Below are 20,202 nucleotides of genomic sequence, written 5' to 3'. Positions count from 1 at the left end.
ACAGCCCATTGCACTGAATCACTAGGTCACAGACATTTGCCTCAAGGCAATCTACAGATTCTAATTATGTACTTACTTTCAAAAGAAAGACACATGGTTTGACAAGGCGGAATGCTCAACTCAAAGGAGATACAAGAAAAATATTCATGCAGGCATGCTGGATGATTGGAAAACCCTCAAGGAAGAAGGGAAAGAATCAGAAACATTGACATAAATACAAGAATGCATGGGACAGATTTAGTGAGTGCGTCCGTGTGTGTGCCTTCTCTGGAAGGTTGGGCGTCGGGCTGGCAACTCGACACTGTAAAACTAAACTGCCAATCATGAGCAGACAGGTGATCCACTGTGGCGACCTCTAACGGGAAAAGCCGAAAGAAGAAGAAGAAGACATATGCCTGGACTGGAAGAAGTAAAACTGCTGGTTAACTGCAAGCTGCAGCTTATCCAGAACATAAAGCTATACCCTTTTCTGTCCCTCATTTTAAGAAAAATTATTCAATTTCATAACTATTCCCTTTCCCACAATGAAAAGGTTTGTCACAAAGACACACAGTGCTAAGAGTTCTAATTTGAAATCCACAGGTAATATTACAGAATCATATTGTGTCATCAAAAACGTACCATAAGGAGAAAACTAAACATTTATCTGCTGTGACCCCTCCAGTTGAAGCTGTTAGCAACTGTTCCATATTTTAGAGCCAGTGCTCTATATATAAGAAACTGAAGGCTGTGAGATATGCAGAGAGAGAAACTGGCTGACTTGTGGTCTTTATCTGCTGTCAGGATCTCTGCTTTTAGGATTCACAGAAGCTCAAGAAACAAATACATGGCATCTGACAATCTTTGGAGTTTGTATTACATGACTAGACCTCAGTTGTCACAAAGGTCACAAAGGGTAGTTAATTTTGTTTTATTATTTTGCATGTACTACATGGTATGAGACTCGTCATGCAAAAACATACCAGATGGAATTTTAAAAATACACACAACAAGGAGAGAGAAGGAAAGTGCACACATAAGAAACTTGCTTTGCTTAGCACTGGAATCCAGACAGATTTGTAGGTGAGCTGTGCACTGTCTTCCCCTAGCAGGGTGTGGCTTAAAAGTCTGATTGTCAAACTGTCATTAAAATCACCCTTCTTCCTGTATCTCCCTCACAGATTCAGGTCATGAATATTAATTAGGTATAGTTGCATGGTGTAGGGGGGACAGTTTAGAGGCGGACAGGAAATAAGTGTCAGGTTATTCAGAAGTTGTTGATGCGGTACTGTGTTCTCTGTGCAGGATTTATCTGAAATATCTGGACTTTTTTTTTTTGTGACCGTTATTCTTCTGGTAACATTTGTTTGAGTTCTTTAACAGTGTGACAGTGCACAACTGGAAGCTGAAACAAGGGATAATGAAGTTAGAGGTAAGATCTTCAGAGTTGATGAGGAAACTTGCTTCGTGTGATCAGACACCCTTTGTTCTAGTAAACTATGAAAGACAGCAGGGCTTTTATTTATGGATCCTGCAGTTCATATTGACATGGATGAGGTGAGAAGGTAAATAATTTTGAACTGCACAAAGTTGCATATGTGTGAGGTTGATGTGAAGTAAATGCTCTTTGTTCTTTAAATCCTAAACTGTAAAATGACAGTATGCTCTAGTGCTTCTGAGAAACATGAGTTTCTGTGCTACGTGGGACAGAACCAGGACCAAGAAGCTGAAATGTAATGAAAAATGGTGTTCTTTAAATAGTTATGTAATCGGTTTAGAACAGCAGGGCTAAGTAAAGGAAAATGAAAACTATAATTGAACTGTGTTGTCCTTTTGACTGAAGTTGTGTTCTTATTCTGTAATGTACTGTATTACATTTTTGCATGTATGTAGCAATTGCTTTATGATTATATGTTTTTATGCTGCTACAGAAATGTCGTAGCTATATTCCAGATTGCAAAGATTCCCTTTTGTTAAAAGGAGGTTTCCCAGATATGTAGAGTACAGCATATTTTTGTATTGACAAGGGACCCAAATGCTGCAATAATGTAGAAACATGACTACAAAGTGTAGTTCATACAGTAAAATTTTACACCCATCTGTGATCCTGAAAGCCTATGTTGTTGCTGATGATAATTTTGCCATTAAGCTGTGTTGTGTGCTTTCAATCTGGTCCACACACCTGTCCTGCATTTCTTGTTCCTGTATCTGCATGTGTCATTAGCACAGACAATGGTACATCCTAAATAGCTGGTGACAGGAGGTGTAAAATGATGGTAATAAAACTGAATAGAAAACATGATGTTGGGTAGTTGTTGTGTAACTGTATCATGAGGGCTGATATATGTCCATCTGAGAATATTATGTTGTTAAAATCACTGTGTTGCCAGGAAACATTGAGTATGAAATTGATACAATAGAGATCACATACGTTAATTATTAAAAAATGATGTTTTGTTCCAATGGCTAACATCTAAGTATGTAATGTAGAAAAGATACTTATTACTTACATAAGTTATTAATTTGGATTATATTAACTTGGCTAGCCTTACTCCACAAGCTCCTTTTCAGATGGGACCCAGGGAGAAAAGCACTAATAACATACCAAGAAGCATAATGCGTGAGAATAAAAGAAAACAATTGTCAAACGTGAGTTGTTTGTCTCTACTCCATTAGAACTGTGTTGAACAGGCTGGCATCCATGCAGTCCATTTCAGTTTGATGTTATAGTGCTTATACTGAGGAAAACGTTACAACAACCTCTTTGATGTTTGCACATTCAGTATAGCAAGCATATTCCATTTCAACCAACTCCACTAACACAGAGGGATAAAGCTTTGCCTGTGACCTATGACCCTGTCATTTTGAGTTTTGTTAATGGCTTAGATAACTATTGTAGCTGATGGGAGGAAGACGTTGAGGCTTAGCCTGCTCTGTCCTCTATATGGTGTGTGTGTGCTTGTGCTTGGAGGCAGACTGACTGCAGTAGTATTCCTGATGTAGAACAGAGATTTCACATGTAAGGGGCATAGACAGTTGATCTCATCACACAGAAGCATAAATTTGATAGCAAGGGCCTATTGCATGTGAACCCTTTGGATAAAAATGAATGTGCCCATGGAAGTGTTCAAACTTTATCAAAAACCTTCCCCAACAATTGTGGTGCTGGTGCTGGTACCAGTGCACTTGATCTTTGCCCCTGGTAACAAATGAGCCATATGTCTGTTGTCATGGTGGCAACAAACCAGTTAGTAAAGTAGTTCTGGAGGAGTTAACTGGAAAAGAAAACAAGCAAATTTCAGCTTTCTATTTCTGCACATAAGAGAGGTATGTGATCCTAAATCTGGAGTGTGTGTCCTGCTGCTGTTATTGTAGAGTGGTGTAGAAATAAATATGTGCATAAATACATAAACTGCTCCTTCTTCTGTGTGTGTGTGTGTGTGTGTGTGTGTGTGTGTTTCCATTTCTGCACCCTTTATCCTATAACTTTTAGCACATTTGTTCCTGTGCAGTGACATTGCGGCCATTGTCCAGAGTGTGAGAGTCAACTGGGGGGAACTGTGACCTAGGCAGGCACACATGCTGTACTCCTCCATCCTTCTTCTGTCCTCCCTTAAAACCGTTTGCCCACTGACTGTCTCAATAATCTTCTGCTATTGGTCGTCAAGGAGGACCAGCTTCACCAGTGACCCTACTCTGCAATGTCAGGGTGCACTAACTGGCTAAGAAGGTCCTTTACCACTGGCAGTTGACCCCGGCCAGCCTAAAGGCCTATGTAAAACTTTCATTAATACAGGCTGCAGGCATTTTTCTCTTTTATTCCTTAACCCCACCCATCATGGCTGATGTGCACTCCTGCATCACCACATGTGTCTGTTGTACATGATCTGTTTGTAGGTTTCTTCTCACCCATGCATTAATAAGGGTTGACATCACTGACTTGGTAAACCAAGCTTACATCTCTGGTCAGTACATCATCATAGGGGTCATAGCCCGTAGTTGTAGACAGTACAAAGCAGGCAGCAACTAATGCCACTGATGTCTCTATTAGGATGGGGGAGCTGGCATCAACTACAGCTCACTTCTGTCTTTCTCATCTGGCTTCTCCAGTGCTCAGGCTGATGTTATTTAGACTCAGGGTATCTGACTTATTGTCAGGGTTTTATCCCTCTGCACCATGGAACCTGGGCAGATAATGTGGCATTTGTACTTGTAAACTAGTAAAAACTTCCCAGTCTCAAAAGTGTCAGATAAAGAATCAGAACCTTGACTCTATTGTCAGCATAGCAGCCCAGTTTGTTGTACTTTGCGCTGCTGCTTTTATGTCATATTTGGGCAGCAACATGTCTGGAACTGTATGTCAAGAGATACCGGGAATAAAAGGGCTTATGAAGCCAAGGATGCAGTCATAAATTTCAGAAGACAGAGGGTGCTGCCGAGTTAATAACTTTAATCCAAAGAAATGCAGCAAGCAGGAGACACCAAGCTGAAACTATAAAAAAGTTTATTAAAACAATAAAATGTCAATAAAAGTACACTGTTGAGCGCTTTCAAGCTAACAAGCCCTTTATCAGTTAGTGCATAACTGACAAAACAGAGCTATTTAAAATACTCAGCAACCAATCAGAGATCAGTATTTCACCCTCATTTTTCTAAGGATGGGTTTTAAAGGAATTACAGCATTCAAGCCTGGGGGTTTATCAGCCCCAAGTCTAATTATCCATCTAATTTCTGCACACTCTGTATCATTAAAAATATTTCCTCCCCTAACATTACTGTTAATGCTTTGTAATACCATTAATAAAAAATTGTGCCCCATATTCACTTTAGTATGCTGATATAAAGCATTATGTTCATTCTGTAGTCTAATATCCGAAATATGCTGACATATCCTATTTTTCAACATACAATATGTCTTTTCCACATAATATGAATCACAGCTCTGGCACACTGCTAGATACACAAGATTCTTTGTTCTACAATCAATATAACCATTAAAGAAATAATTCTGTCCTGTTCTAGGATGCTTGTAGATATTCATTTGCAGAATGTATTGACAAGCTTTGCAATGACAGCAAGGAAAAGCGCCTGACTTTTTTTATCTCAGGACCTCTCTTACCACTATTAGATTCATGACATAGCATGTCCTTCAGATTCTTATTCCTTCTGAATGTAAAACTGGGTGCAACACCTATTACTTGTTTCACCATGCACTTTTATTGGCATTTTATTGTTTTAATAAACTTTTTATAGTTTCAGCTTGGTGTCTCCTGCTTGCTGCATTTCTTTGGATTTACACTTGGTTACTGGCAGAGGGACTTTGGTGTGGGGTGACTTTTTAGCTGTTTTCCATTGAGTTAATAACTTTCTTTGTATGTATATATCATGTGTTATTCTGGGTCCTACTATGGCTGGAACTGGGTGAAAAAATACAGTAATGAGAAAGAAAGATGGCAGAATTTATAACCGAGCATTTCTTGACAGACTGAAACAAATTAGTACAGTTAGACGAGGACCCTAGATAGCAACACTCCTTGGGACTTAGGAATTGGTGAAAATGTTGGCATGTACGGGAGAAGATCTTTTAGTACCTCTAGTAAAGGGTGTAAGGTCTAGTAACTATGTGACTAAAGCCTGGCTGGCATGGTACTGTTAACTCCAGGACCCTCCTGTAAGTATCTGTGCTGTCATCCACCTGAGAACTTCTTGTCAGATTAGGAAAGCTTGCAAAATGGATTCTGAGGGACAGGTTGGTGTACTATTCATAGCAGGCAGATACCTCCAGGTTAGCAGGGAACATGGGCTTTTAGATGGGAAATTGTTCCATATGAGCCTTATACAAAGTAACTAACTGGGTCCCTAGGGATTCTTCCATATGAACCTGTCACATTTTTATGATTGGATCTTTAGGGATTGTACCATCTGAGTTTAGTACATTATGGTGACTGAGCCCACATATGAGCCTGATACCCAGTTCTGTAACAACGCAATCTCTTTAATGTAAGTGTTACAGTGCGTGTATGTCCTGTATGTACGTTTCAGTAACTGCATGGGAGAAAATGGAGAAGGCAAAGTGAGGCCTAGAGCGTCAAGTATACAAGTATACATAGGTTCATAGGTACTTACCAGGCTGTTTGTTTGTGGGGATCTTAAGAAATCTAACCTTTCATTCCCTTGGTAGATTTTAGCCCTTATATTTTGCCTACAAATAACCCTGAGGTGGGCAGAAGAAGCATATGTTGAGATTCTGTTGCTCCTATCCATGAGGGGGCAGAAGAAGGATATGTTGGGATGTTGTAGCTCCTATCCTGTTGTTGCCCCTATCCATGAAGGATGCGGATGCTAAACATGGGATGAATTTATGGTTTCCTATCCATTTGTCCAAATTAATTTTGAATAGAATGAGAGAAGTATTTCACTTTATGTGGAGTCTAAGATAGTTCCTTAGAAGGGTTCCTCTCTGTGATACATACCTATCCCTCCAAAATGTTTTGTGTATGTAGCCAAAGAAAATGAGCTCCCTTGAGTGGGTTTTCATTCTACCATTGGATTTGTGAATGTCTAATAATAGGTTTGAAAGGATAGGGTGTAATTGTGTGTAAATATGTAACTGACTCTTAGTAGGCTGTATGATACTGAGACGAAAGACAAGACTTAGATGGTCTGCACAGTTTTTGGGATTTAGACCACTGATTTTTTTTTGTGAGAAAGTGTTGTGGTTGCTCCAGTTGTTACAAGTGTTTAGACATGTTCATAACAAGGCCGTCCATCCATAACCCCCTTTTTCTCATTTTTAAAATTTGGGTTGGGGTACACATTAACAGTGATCATTATCTAGAGCCAGTGTTCAAACCTGCAGCCAATTTAGAGTGTTATGTTCATCTGCTGTATGCCTATGGAATGTGGAAGGAAACTGGAGCACCCGAAGGTAACCCGTATGAACACATGGTGGATATCCAGACTCCAGTCAGAGGGAGCCACAGCTGGAAATCAAACCAGAGAATCTCCCACTGTGCATACTGAGTGGGACATCATATTCAGTGATTGGCCTGATATAAGACAAGTACAATGGAATGATTACATCCCTGGAATTGAATTCCATATCTTTAGATATAAGCTGTGCAATGAAAAAGGACTTCCTTACAATACCGGATACATGGGGATCAAAGGACAATTTCCCAGATCTCAGACTATGGGATCAACTTTAAGGGATATGTTGTCAGTGTTATAGTTACAAGGGAAGTTATGCTTGACAAAGGATATGATTATACATTTATTCGCATTTAATTTTAGTTGTGGTTTTGACACTAGCTATTTGTTTGAGAAAGGCCTTCTTGAAGGATTTTGGTGTCCTCTGGAGAGTTTATAATGACACCAAGTTTACAGCTGTCTGCAGACCTGGTCAGCCGTAAATCCTTAACGTTTGCTTTGACCTCTGAGAATTAAATGGTAAAGAGGAGTGACACAAGAACTGAACCCTGGGTTACACCACTACTGACAGGTTTTTTTGTAGGAGATGGAGCTGCTTAGCTTAATTTCCTGGGGGGTGTTTTGAGCTAGTTTGCTGTCCAGTAAGTTACACAGTTATTTACATTTTGCTGGGAGAGTTTTATCTATGATGCCTGAGTGTGGAATGGTGTCAAATAACTTTGTGTGAGGTCTAGATATGCAGTGTGCACTGATTTACCCTTGTCCATTGCTTCAGTAACCTTATCTAAGAGGCTGACCAGGTTAAGTAGGTAGGATCTACCCTTACTTAATCTGAACTGGCTTCGCCAGGAGTTGTAGGTTACCTATGTCCTTATCTGTTATTTCCATCATGGTCCTTCCCATAGATGAGGTTTGTTAGGTTTATACATCTAGAGTTACCAGATCTGTTGACACCTCACATTGTTCAGGGAGATGACTCTGCTGTCCTCCAGTCATCCAGCATGAAACCTGTCTGGAGATGGATACTGAATAACCTTTTTGTAGGGGGGTCTGACAGGTCATGTTTCAGACGGTGTAGAAGGCAGTCTGCTATGCTATCCTAACCCACAGAAGTAGTGCACTTGGTCTTAATTAGTACCTCCAGGACTTGTTCCTGAGAGATTTGAAGGGGGGTGTAGATGTAGGTATCTGATCTAAGAATGTACGAGGAATGAGGGATGTTAAAATTTGCAGTTTCCTTGCACTGTCCAGGGATCAAACCCAGGTCATCTGCTTGGAAGGCAGATATGGCCACCAGTGTGACATCCACACAGAAAAACCAGTAGGTACTGAGTGGGACTTCAGTGGCAGATTGCAGAGTGATGTATTTTAAGGTAAGTAATCCCAAAATGGAATAATGGACTTGAGAGACATAACATGCAAACTCACAAAAGATAAAAGGGGATAGAAGTGACACATTTAAGGGGGACATTAACTGAGGCAGACTACATGCTGGACAACAGTACATGTGATGTCATACCAGGAAGAAGGAATTTGGCCTATCATTTTTTTTGGTTACTGGTACTATGAACAATTCATACAGTTATCTATGTGTGACATTATTTTATTTGTAAATGAGAGTGCTGAGAAGATACAAAGGTGATCCTTTGTGCAGAGGAAGTATAGTAAAAATCCCAAACAATGATGAACAGAAAGTAAAAATGCCTATAGTGGGGGGGTGTTATAGAAACCTGGGGCATTGGCATGTCCAAAGAGCAGATTTTGGTTTGTGCAGATAGCAGGTTATAGCCAAGGGGTTACTCTAATAGCCTGGGTCAGAAATAAAGGCAGACTAAATAATTAAAAGGTGATTATAAAAGCTTGGAGTAGTAACACACACAGATTAAAGAGGAGTATTGACATAGAGTGATTGTAGTAATCCTGGGTAATGAATCGCTTGGTCTAAAGAGGAATGTGGTAAGGTGCTATGGTATAACGCTAATTATACAATCTATGTGGAATATGGGTAGAGAATTATTGTACAAACCCTGACCAGTGATGTGTGCTGAGTATACAGGAGTCTAGGTAAAGGTCATGGTATAAAGCTGGTTCACATGCTTATTGTGCACACTTTGAGCAGTCAGGTACATGTATAAACTGAAGGGAAGTAGGGATGTGGATTTATGGTGCAAATGTGGGGCAGTGTCAACTGAAGAATCAGTGGAATATGAAGAGAGAGTTACTGTAGAAACCTGGATAATGAAGTACAGAGACTAAAATGGAATATTTATGGGGGTTGTAGGAACTTGGGGAGAATGACAGTCAAGTATTTATGGAAATGTGGTTTGTGGGGTTATTCCAGAATTCTGTGCTAGAGAGCTACACAGATTGAAGAGGAATATTGATTTTGTAGAAACCTGTGCAGTGAGTTGAATAGGCAAAATTGGAGTTTTTGGTACAGGGTTATTGTAGAAACGTGAAACGTCAATCTGCAGAAAATAAAGGGGAATATGGGTATGTGTTTTTTGTAGAATGTTGGGATAGTGATGCATGGTATAAAAGCTAGTGTCAGTAGTAGCATTACTTCTGAAACCTGAAACAGAAACCTACTCAGGCTACAGGGGAGACTACTTGATGAAGTTATTGTAGAAAATTGAGGCAGTGACATAAACTAAAGAAAAGTATGGATAAAACGGATATTGCAGTTACCTGGAACAGTGCTATACATACACTAACAAAGTATGGATAAAAGGGTTATTGCAGTTACCTGGGACAGTACTATACATACACTAACAAAGTATGGATAAAAGGGTTATTGCAGTTACCTGGAACAGTGCTATACATACACTAAAAAAGTATGGATAAAAGGGTTATTGCAGTTACCTGGGACAGTACTATACATACACTAAAAAAGTATGGATAAAAGGGTTATTGCAGTTACCTGGAACAGTGCTATACATACACTAAAAAAGTATGGATAAAAGGGTTATTGCAGTTACCTGGAACAGTGCTATACATACACTAAAAAAGTATGGATAAAAGGGTTATTGCAGTTACCTGGGACAGTACTATACATACACTAAAAAAGTATGGATAAAAGGGTTATTGTAGTTACCTGGGACAGTACTATACATACACTAACAAAGTATGGATAAAAGGGTTATTGCAGTTACCTGGGACAGTACTATACATGTACTAAAAAAGTATGGATAAAAGGGTTATTGCAGTTACCTGGGACAGTACTATACATACACTAAAAAAGTATGGATAAAAGGGTTATTGCAGTTATCTGGGACAGTACTATACATATACTACAAAAGTATGGATAAAAGGGATATTGCAGTTACCTGGGACAGTACTATACATACACTACAAAAGTATGGATAAAAGGGATATTGCAGTTACCTGGGACAGTACTATACATACACTATAAAAGTATGGATAAAAGGGTTATTGCAGTTACCTGGGAAAGTACTATACATACACTAAAAAATTATGGATAAAAGGGTTATTGCAGTTACCTGGGACAGTACTTATACATACGCTAAAAAAAGTATGGATAAAACAGTTATCTGGGACAGTACTATACATACACTAAAAAAGTATGGTTAAAAAGGATATTGCAGTTACCTGGGACAGTACTTATACATACGCTAACAAAAGTATGGATAAAAGGAATATTGCAGTTATCTGGGACAGTACTATACATACACTAAAAAAGTATGGATAAAAGGGTTATTGCAGTTACCTGGGACAGTACTATACATACACTAAAAAAGTATAGATAAAAGGGATATTGCAGTTACCTGGGACAGTACTATACATACACTAAAAAAATATAGATAAAAGGGATATTGCAGTTACCTGGGACAGTGCTATACATACACTAAAAAAGTATGGATAAAAGGGTTATTGCAGTTACCTGGGACAGTACTATACATACACTAAAAAAGTATGGATAAAAGGGTTATTGCAGTTACCTGGGACAGTACTATACATACACTAAAAAAGTATGGATAAAAGGGTTATTGCAGTTACCTGGGACAGTACTATACATACACTAAAAAAGTATTGATAAAAGGGTTATTGCAGTTACCTGGGACAGTGCTATACATACACTAAAAAAGTATGGATAAAAGGGTTATTGCAGTTACCTGGGACAGTACTATATATACACTAAAAAAGTATAGATAAAAGGGTTATTGCAGTTACCTGGGACAGTACTATACATACACTAACAAAGTATGGATAAAAGGGATATTGCAGTTACCTGGAACAGTGCTATACATACACTAACAAAGTATAGATAAAAGGGTTATTGCAGTTACCTGGGACAGTACTATACATACACTAAAAAAGTATGGATAAAAAGGTTATTGCAGTTACCTGGAACAGTACCATACATACACTAAAGTATTGATAAAAGGGATATTGCAGTTACCTGGAACAGTGCTATACATACACTAAAAATGTATTGATAAAAGGGATATTGCAGTTACCTGGGACAGTACTATACATACACTAAAAAGTATGGATAAAAGGGATATTGCAGTTACCTGGAACAGTACTATACATACACTAAAAAGTATAGATAAAAGGGATATTGCAGTTACCTGGAACAGTGCTATACATACACTAACAAAGTATAGATAAAAGGGATATTGCAGTTACCTGGAACAGTGCTATACATACACTAACAAAGTATAGATAAAAGGGATATTGCAGTTACCTGGGACAGTGCTATACATACACTAACAAAGTATGGATAAAAGGGATATTGCAGTTACCTGGGACAGTGCTATACATACACTAAAAAAGTATGGATAAAAGGGATACACTAAAAAGTATTGATAAAAGGGTTATTGCAGTTACCTGGAAAGGGATATTGCAGTTACCTGGAACAGTGCTATACATACACTAAAAAGGAGGGCTAGTGAGTAGGTTATTGTAGAAACCTATAGTACTAAAGGGAAGTGGGAGAGGGTCATACATATTTATAGTCTTATAGTCAAAAGGCCACTAAGAAGCCGAGCTGTATCGTTTTGTAGTATTAGCTCCCCATGATGAAAGGCAAGAATTTGCAAACTCGTTTCATGCAGAGAGTTAAGGCTGTAAGATGCAATTCCTGTCATTCGGGATTTAATTCTTTCAGCCATCAACTGCCTGGCGTGTGACCTTGAACAAGTCCCTTAACCAGGCATTGCTGCTGTCACACCCCTGAAAAGGGACTGTGTCCACTGGGCCTACCTGGTTAACAAATGCATATTATTATCATTGTTGTTATTATTAATTATGATTTTATCATCTAATTGTCTAGACTGAATTTGAAGGTAGACAGGATGTTACTTTGTTTTATGTACAGACAGACTTTATTCCAAAACAGTCAGTGCTTTGGATTGCTAATGTGCCACACTCTCACAGGTGTTACTGATTGTGAAACAGAGGTTAGTATTCTTGTTGTGAGTGTTGTTTAGATAAGTCAATGAAAATGACGAGAAGTTAAACATGGCTGCTGGTTTCAGTGCTGGAAAAGCTAAACTCCGATCACCCCTCGAGAGTCTGTAGACAAAGTAGAGGGAGAGAATCGCTAATCTTTCAACTAAGGTTATCTAATCCAGAAATCTTGGTGTCAGTGTGAGTGCCCCCATTGAGCAGCCGTATTGCTGTGAATCCCGCTTGAGTGGCAGTGTCACTGTGAGCCTCTCCTTGAGCGGCAGTGTCATTGTGAGTCCCCCCCCTGAGCGGCGGTGTCACTGTGAGTTCCCCCCCTTGAGCGGCGCTGTCACTATGAGTCCCCCCCTTGAGCGGCAGTGTCACTGTGAGTCCCCCCCTTGAGTGGCGGTGTCACTGTGAGTCCCCCCCTTGAGCGGCGGTGTCACTGTGAGTCCCCCCTTGAGCGGCGGTGTCACTGTGAGTCCCCCCCTTGAGCGGCGCTGTCACTGTGAGTCCCCCCCTTAAGCGGCGCTGTCACTGTGAGTCCCCCCCTTAAGCGGCGCTGTCACTTGTGAGTCCCCCCCTTGAGCGGCAGTGTCACTGTGTGTCCCCCCTTTGAGCGGCGGTGTCACTGTGAGTCCCCCCCCTGTGCGGTGGTGTCACTGTGAGTCCCCCCATGTGCGGTGGTGTCACTGTGAGCCCTACCTCGTGCGGCACTGTCACTGTGGGTCCCTCCCTTGTGTGACACTGTCACTGTGAGTCCCCCCCTTGTGCGGCGCTGTCACTGTGAGTCCCCCCCTTGTGCGGCGCTGTCACTGTGAGTCCCCCAAGCGCGGTGTCACTGTGAGTCCCCCCTTGTGCGGCGCTGTCACTGTAGATCCCCGCCTTGTGCGGCGGTGTCACTGTGGGCCCTGCCTTTTGTGGAACTATTACAGTGGATGTTCTCCATGCTTTCAGGGCATAACCTTTGGAGCGACAGAAACTGAAGAGGTTTAAAAGGGTTAGGCTGGGTGGTGAGTTACACTTGCGGGCAGACAGACAGGAATATATTCAGAATGTAACTTTTTCTATTAGTTACTCATTTTAGATTTGTTTTATGTCTCTGTATTGAAATGTTGGGACTCATAATGCTGGGTTCCGACACATTGAAAAAATGAAATTGCAGAAGACCAAATCTTGAACATTCCACTTCTTTTAACTACTTTTTTGTGGTGGGGGGAAAGCCTATCTGCAGATGTGTGTGTGTGTGTGTGTGTGTGTGTGTGTGTGTGTGTGTGTGTGTGTGTGTGTGTATGTGTGTACCTTACACCTATATATGCAAACTCCGATATCATGATACCTTGGAGGAAAGGGAATATTCCAAGAAATGACTACCACTAGGTTATAATCATATCGGTTTACTAAGAGGGACTTTAGAAAAGACAACAAACTGTAATGCTTTATTTGTCCAGTCTTGTGAGTGTGGGGTCAATTTACTGAGACATTATTATTTTTACTCATGGAATATGAAGTATTAGGCTGCAGTCTACATCAAGGTGAGTGTGCTGATATAGTAATGGTTATTTCGTGTTGACCGTTTGTGTGGGCATGGTGCTGATGTGGTGGTGGATATTTCCTGGTGACTGGTTACAGTGTGTGGGCATGGTGCTGATATAGTGGATATCTCATGGTGACAGTTTACAATGTATGGGTATGGTGCTGATTTGGTAGTGGATATTTCACAGTGACTGTTTACTCTGTGTGGACATGGTCCTGATGTGGTGGTAGATATTTCCTAGTGACCATTTACAGTGTGTGGGTATGGTGTTCACATGGTAGTGGGTATCTCGGGGTGACCATTTACAATTTGTTGGTATGGTGCTGATATGATAGTGGATATCTCATCATGACCATTTACAATGTGTGGGTATGGTGCGGATGTGGTAGTGGATATCTCATGGTGACCGTTTACAACATGTGGACAGGGTGCTGATGTGGTGGTAGATATTTCCTAGTGACCATTTACAGTGTGTGGGTATGGTGTTCTCATGGTAGTGGGTTTCTCGGGGTGACCATTTACAATTTGTTGGTATGGTGCTGATATGATAGTGGATATCTCGTCATGACCATTTACAGTGTGTGGGTATGGTGCGGATGTGGTAGTGGATATCTCATGGTGACCGTTTACAACATGTGGACAGGGTGCTGATGTGGTGGTAGATATTTCCTAGTGACCATTTACAGTGTGTGGGTATGGTGTTCACATGGCAGTGGATATCTCGGGGTGACCATTTACAATTTGTTGGTATGGTGCTGATATGATAGTGGATATCTCGTCGTGACCATTTACAGTGTGTGGGTATGGTGCAGATGTGGTAGTGGATATCTCATGGTGACCGTTTACAACATGTGGACAGGGTGCTGATGTGGTGGATTGCTGTTGAGACGTAGTTTGGTATGGTGCTGATATGATAGTGGATATCTCGTCGTGACCATTTACAGTGTGTGGGTATGGTGCAGATGTGGTAGTGGATATCTCATGGTGACCGTTTACAACATGTGGACAGGGTGCTGATGTGGTGGTGGATATTTCCTAGTGACCATTTACAGTGTGTGGGTATGGTGTTCACATGGCAGTGGATATCTCGGGGTGACCATTTACAATTTGTTGGTATGGTGCTGATATGATAGTGGATATCTCGTCATGACCATTTACAGTGTGTGGGTATGGTGCAGATGTGGTAGTGGATATCTCATGGTGACCGTTTACAACATGTGGACAGGGTGCTGATGTGGTGGTAGATATTTCCTAGTGACCATTTACAGTGTGTGGGTATGGTGTTCACATGGCAGTGGATATCTCGGGGTGACCATTTACAATTTGTTGGTATGGTGCTGATATGATAGTGCATATCTCGTCATGACCATTTACAGTGTGTGGGTATGGTGCGGATGTGGTAGTGGATATCTCATGGTGACCGTTTACAACATGTGGACAGGGTGCTGATGTGGTAGTGGATATCTCATGGTGACCGTTTACAACATGTGGACAGGGTGCTGATGTGGTAGTGGATATCTCATGGTGACCGTTTACAACATGTGGACAGGGTGCTGATGTGGTGGATTGCTGTTGAGACCTAGTTTGGTATGGTGCTGATATGATAGTGGATATCTCGTCGTGACCATTTACAGTGTGTGGGTATGGTGCGGATGTGGTAGTGGATATCTCATGGTGACCGTTTACAACATGTGGACAGGGTGCTGATGTGGCGGATTGCTGTTGAGACCTAGTTTGGTATGGTGCAGATGTGGTAGTGGATATCTCATGGTGACCGTTTACAACATGTGGACAGGGTGCTGATGTGGTGGTAGATATTTCCTAGTGACCATTTACAGTGTGTGGGTATGGTGTTCACATGGCAGTGGATATCTCGGGGTGACCATTTACAATTTGTTGGTATGGTGCTGATATGATAGTGCATATCTCGTCATGACCATTTACAGTGTGTGGGTATGGTGCGGATGTGGTAGTGGATATCTCATGGTGACCGTTTACAACATGTGGACAGGGTGCTGATGTGGTAGTGGATATCTCATGGTGACCGTTTACAACATGTGGACAGGGTGCTGATGTGGTAGTGGATATCTCATGGTGACCGTTTACAACATGTGGACAGGGTGCTGATGTGGTGGATTGCTGTTGAGACCTAGTTTGGTATGGTGCTGATATGATAGTGGATATCTCGTCGTGACCATTTACAGTGTGTGGGTATGGTGCGGATGTGGTAGTGGATATCTCATGGTGACCGTTTACAACATGTGGACAGGGTGCTGATGTGGCGGATTGCTGTTGAGACCTAGTTTGGTATGGTGCAGATGTGGTAGTGGATATCTCATGGTGACCGTTTACAACATGTGGACAGGGTGCTGATGTGGTGGATTGCTGTTGAGACCTAGTCCTTTTATTCCTAGGAGTCTTTAGTGTTGAGTCTTTTTTACCACCTCAGCATGTCAGTTTTAGTGTGGCCATGACGAGATGTCAGTGGTAGTAGGTGATGCACACAGGCCATCTTAGTGGATGAGAGCAATGCCTCCAGATTGCATAGATATTTGCACCTCTCAGAGATTAAATTGTTCATGTCAAGTAGAAGTTCATTGTCTTTTCGCATTTGGCAGTTCCTACACTCCCTGAGAGTACTAGGTGCTAAAAGGCTGGTAACAAAAGGGATACATGCACATTTACTTTCCACTTTGTTTATGTGGGTGTTGATTAGTCTAATTGCTTGGGGTATACTGTTTACCATGTTAACTTAATGTTAGTTTGGCTAAGTGAAGGCATACCTAGTTTTGAGCAGCTATGGGAGATTTAGAGAAGCCGTGTACACACTATGTGAGAACAACACAACTGATGCATTAATACACGTGTGTATTAAATTGATAGGAATGAAGTAGCACTGACCGCTCAGAAGTAATAGAGACCCCATACAGGCATGATTAACCTACAGCAATACTAACCAATGGCCAAGTAGCGCATAAGGTTGGATAGTTTCTGCAAGGGTGAGTACTGAAAAGCACTAAGCAATGGTCAGACACCATATGAGGTAGTCTAGTTACCCTAAGGGTGAGTACTGATAAGCACTAAGCAATGGTCAGACACCATATGAGGTATTCTAGTTACCCTAAGGGTGAGTACTGATGAGCACTAAGCAATGGTCAGATACCATATAAGGTTGTCTAGTTACACTAAGGGTGAGTACTGATGAGCACTAACTGGCTGCTGTGCAACACCACCTACAGTGGTGGTGTGCAGAGTGCCACAGCATGCAAACCAGCACAACATAAAACAAAAATTGAATACAACTTACTACTTGGATGCCAATAAGATGAACTAAGATAAGATTATTAATACCAGTATTCTATGAAGGCTCAAACATTGCTAAACTGAGTTGTACCCAGTTATCAAACATTTGCCTCCGTTGTTGAATGACAATTCATGTAATTAAAACACTCTTCATTGGCATTCAGGGACTTAAGAAATGAGTCATATCCAATAAGAACAGGTCAAATCCAGTTCTAGCAAGAACTCAGTTGCACAGTTCACAGGACTTCTGCAAAAGGACAGTAATGAGCCAGAAGTTGAGCAGTACATAAAAAACAAAAACAACAGAAAACTTAAACAGCAAATCAGAATATATCTAACTTGTTACTAAGCCAGCAGTAATTTGAACTTCCTGAACAGTAGCCAATTTCTGTGTCAATAACATTGATCTAAGATGACCCCCCCCCAAAAAAACACTGCCAAGTTCAGTTGTGCCCGATTCACAATATGCATTGTAATCACAAAAAAAAAGCCGTCAGCAACCATGAGGCAGTTGTACACTACCCCAAGTCTGCTTGGTTAAGTTAACTGGCAAGGGAAGTGGTGTGATGTGAACATGCCAGGAGTCCTTCATCCTTGAAGCTGTAAGTGCAATATTTGGTGTTATGAATGAATAGCTAGGGAAGGTAGAAGCTGGACATAAAGGTGTAAGTGCTGAAGTTATACGCTGCTATATAGGGGCAACTTATTGGTAAACTAAGACAAAGCAAAATAAATTTTAGGTAGTAAATAAAATGATGAGGTTTTACTTTGTTAATTTCAAAATAAACTAATGCAATTAGGAAGCTAAATTGGATAAGATGTAAGGATGACCATCACACAGTCATGCTGGTGGTAAAAATGAGTTCCTACTTTACTAACTCAGTTTGGTGTTATGCAGCCTAGTTTTTCAGAATAAAAACTGAGTGCGAAAAGTGTACCAAATTCTGCCTCTGTAGGTAGAGTGTGCAAAACAGGTAGACAAGATGGCATCTCAAAACTGATAGTAACTGATTCTACCAGCTTCTACCTTACTGTTCTTGTACGATGAACAGGATTGTTATGTAAAATAAATGTGGTGCTAGGTAGTAATATTTCTAACTCAGTAACAGCTTAGTGCACAGTAAGGTTAGGTAAAATACTGTCTGGTAATAGCAGTAGTAATGGTTCTAGCAGCAACTGTGCACAACGCAGAACTAGCTAAGCAGCTCAACTCAGCAAAAACTAGCACAGTGTGTAATATAGTAGACAAGTAGTATCACAAAATGTCTAGACATATGCAAGCAGCAAAAAACCAGCAAGGACCAAGACAGCTAAAACCATAAATTTAATTGTAAAGTATAAAAGATAAACACTTTAGGACAATTCCTTCATCAGATCAAAGAACCAAGTGTGTTTAGCTGTTTTAAGACTCAAAGCTGCACCACACCTCTTTTTCAGAGCTCTTGTTTGTTGCAAGTTAACCATTTCAGTACCTGAGCTTGGTGTAGGCACAACACAACTTACAAATTTGCACAGTGCAGTTCAACTCACAAAAGCTTATAAAAATGGGCAGTCTTATTCTTTGTTCCATAATTTTTAAAATACTCAGACAAGACACCCCTCCCTCTCTCTCTTTTTATTTTATTTATTTATTTATTTTGTTACTGTATGTCAAACCTGTAACCCCCAAGAGCCAGTCCAGAGGTGGACCATCCCTACAACCCCCCCATCAGTACTTGCCTTGGCACTTCGTTAGTCACATCCCAATGGCCTAACTGAATACATAAAACTACTCCCTGTTTTGGCCACAATTCAAGCAGTATTTACTAAAGCAGTGTGAATGCAACTGTCCTTCCAAAGGACACATTACCTAATTCAGTACCTTCAAGTTCACCCACGTGCTCTAGACCCTCTCATTCTCAGCTGAGGTGTGGGCTGTCTACGTCCGTACTGTTCTAAACTCTCTTCACATAACGTAGCCCCTCCTCTATCTCATCTTTTGCACTCTGCTGAGTGCTGACCTTTCCTAATCCACCTTCTCCTACTCTGCATTCCCTCACCTCTTCTTCGCACTGTTAATACCCTTTCTTTTTTCCTCTTTTGTTACTGTAAATAGATATCGCCTGTCAGAATTTTTAATGTTTGCTCAGGTTATCCTCTGTATAATTGTATGTCGTACCTTGTTTATTTACTTTCTGTTGTAACTCAGGCTGATCCCGTAACTGGTCATTTTCTGATCAGTGTTCCATCCTGGTAAACAATTTATAAATGCATGCATAAGTACATAAATAAGCAAACAAATGTGATATGAGAAAAACAAACAGCACAAACCAATGAGAACATGCTACCTTACTGATTTGGTGACTACTTTGCACGATGTGTAATTTATCATGAGTCTTTTCCACGTCTAATTTATACCATTTTTATCTGGTTGCAGAACAGGCTTGCTAAATGCTGAGTTGTGCATTTTAGCCAAGTATGTCTGAGAACAGGCAATACAATTCTGAGAAAGTTAGCTGCCTTACTAATCCAATCAAAACTTGAACCTTGCTAATTAAAAACCATTCTTGTACAACATACAGATGCTTGGGCAGATCAAATGTCTTCTCCAGTAATAAGCCAACTCTTACCAAGGACATCTGGGAATAGGCAATGCATCTTAAGGAAAGCTTTCTTCCTTTAACTGTATGTTCAGATCAAAGAACCAAGTGGCAAGTTAACCATTTCAGTACCTGAGCTTGCTAATTCAATGACCGCTTTGCACAATGCATAATTACTTAAGCAGAATGTGTCTGTTAACTAAAAATAAGTCAGGTTTTACCATGCCAACTTAATGTTAGCTACAGAAGGAATAAAAGCAGCCCTTCATTGTGCTTGATGTTTGCATTGTTTAGTATGAATCATGAGAAGATGAGGAAATTATTACCTGGTCTACGATGGTGTGTTATATAGTAATGAAAAGTGTTGTGGGTGGAGTATCTGCAACACTGAATATAGCCTGGTGGCTGCTTGTGGAATGATGTGCTTAATGCAGTTGAGCTAAAAAGAGCACCAAATAATCC

At 40.6% G+C, this 20,202-nt stretch overlaps 1 protein-coding gene across 1 annotated transcript in view; it reads left to right on the top strand.

Moving 5' to 3' along the window:
- Positions 1-1,242: 1,242 nt before the first annotated feature.
- LOC122798695 (zinc finger protein 271-like) overlaps positions 1,243-20,202 on the top strand; it is a 250,508-nt gene continuing 231,548 nt past the window's right edge. The window contains exon 1 of the mRNA XM_044067791.1: positions 1,243-1,411. Coding sequence (XP_043923726.1) covers positions 1,400-1,411 — 12 coding nt within the window. The 5' untranslated portion in view covers positions 1,243-1,399. The remainder of the gene's footprint in view (positions 1,412-20,202) is intronic.

This window comes from Protopterus annectens, chromosome 3.part1 (genome assembly GCF_019279795.1).
Source record: "Protopterus annectens isolate FY-2018-M chromosome 3.part1, PAN1.0, whole genome shotgun sequence".
Taxonomy (NCBI): Eukaryota; Metazoa; Chordata; order Ceratodontiformes; family Protopteridae; genus Protopterus; species Protopterus annectens.
This window is presented reverse-complemented; position numbering and strand designations above follow the sequence as displayed.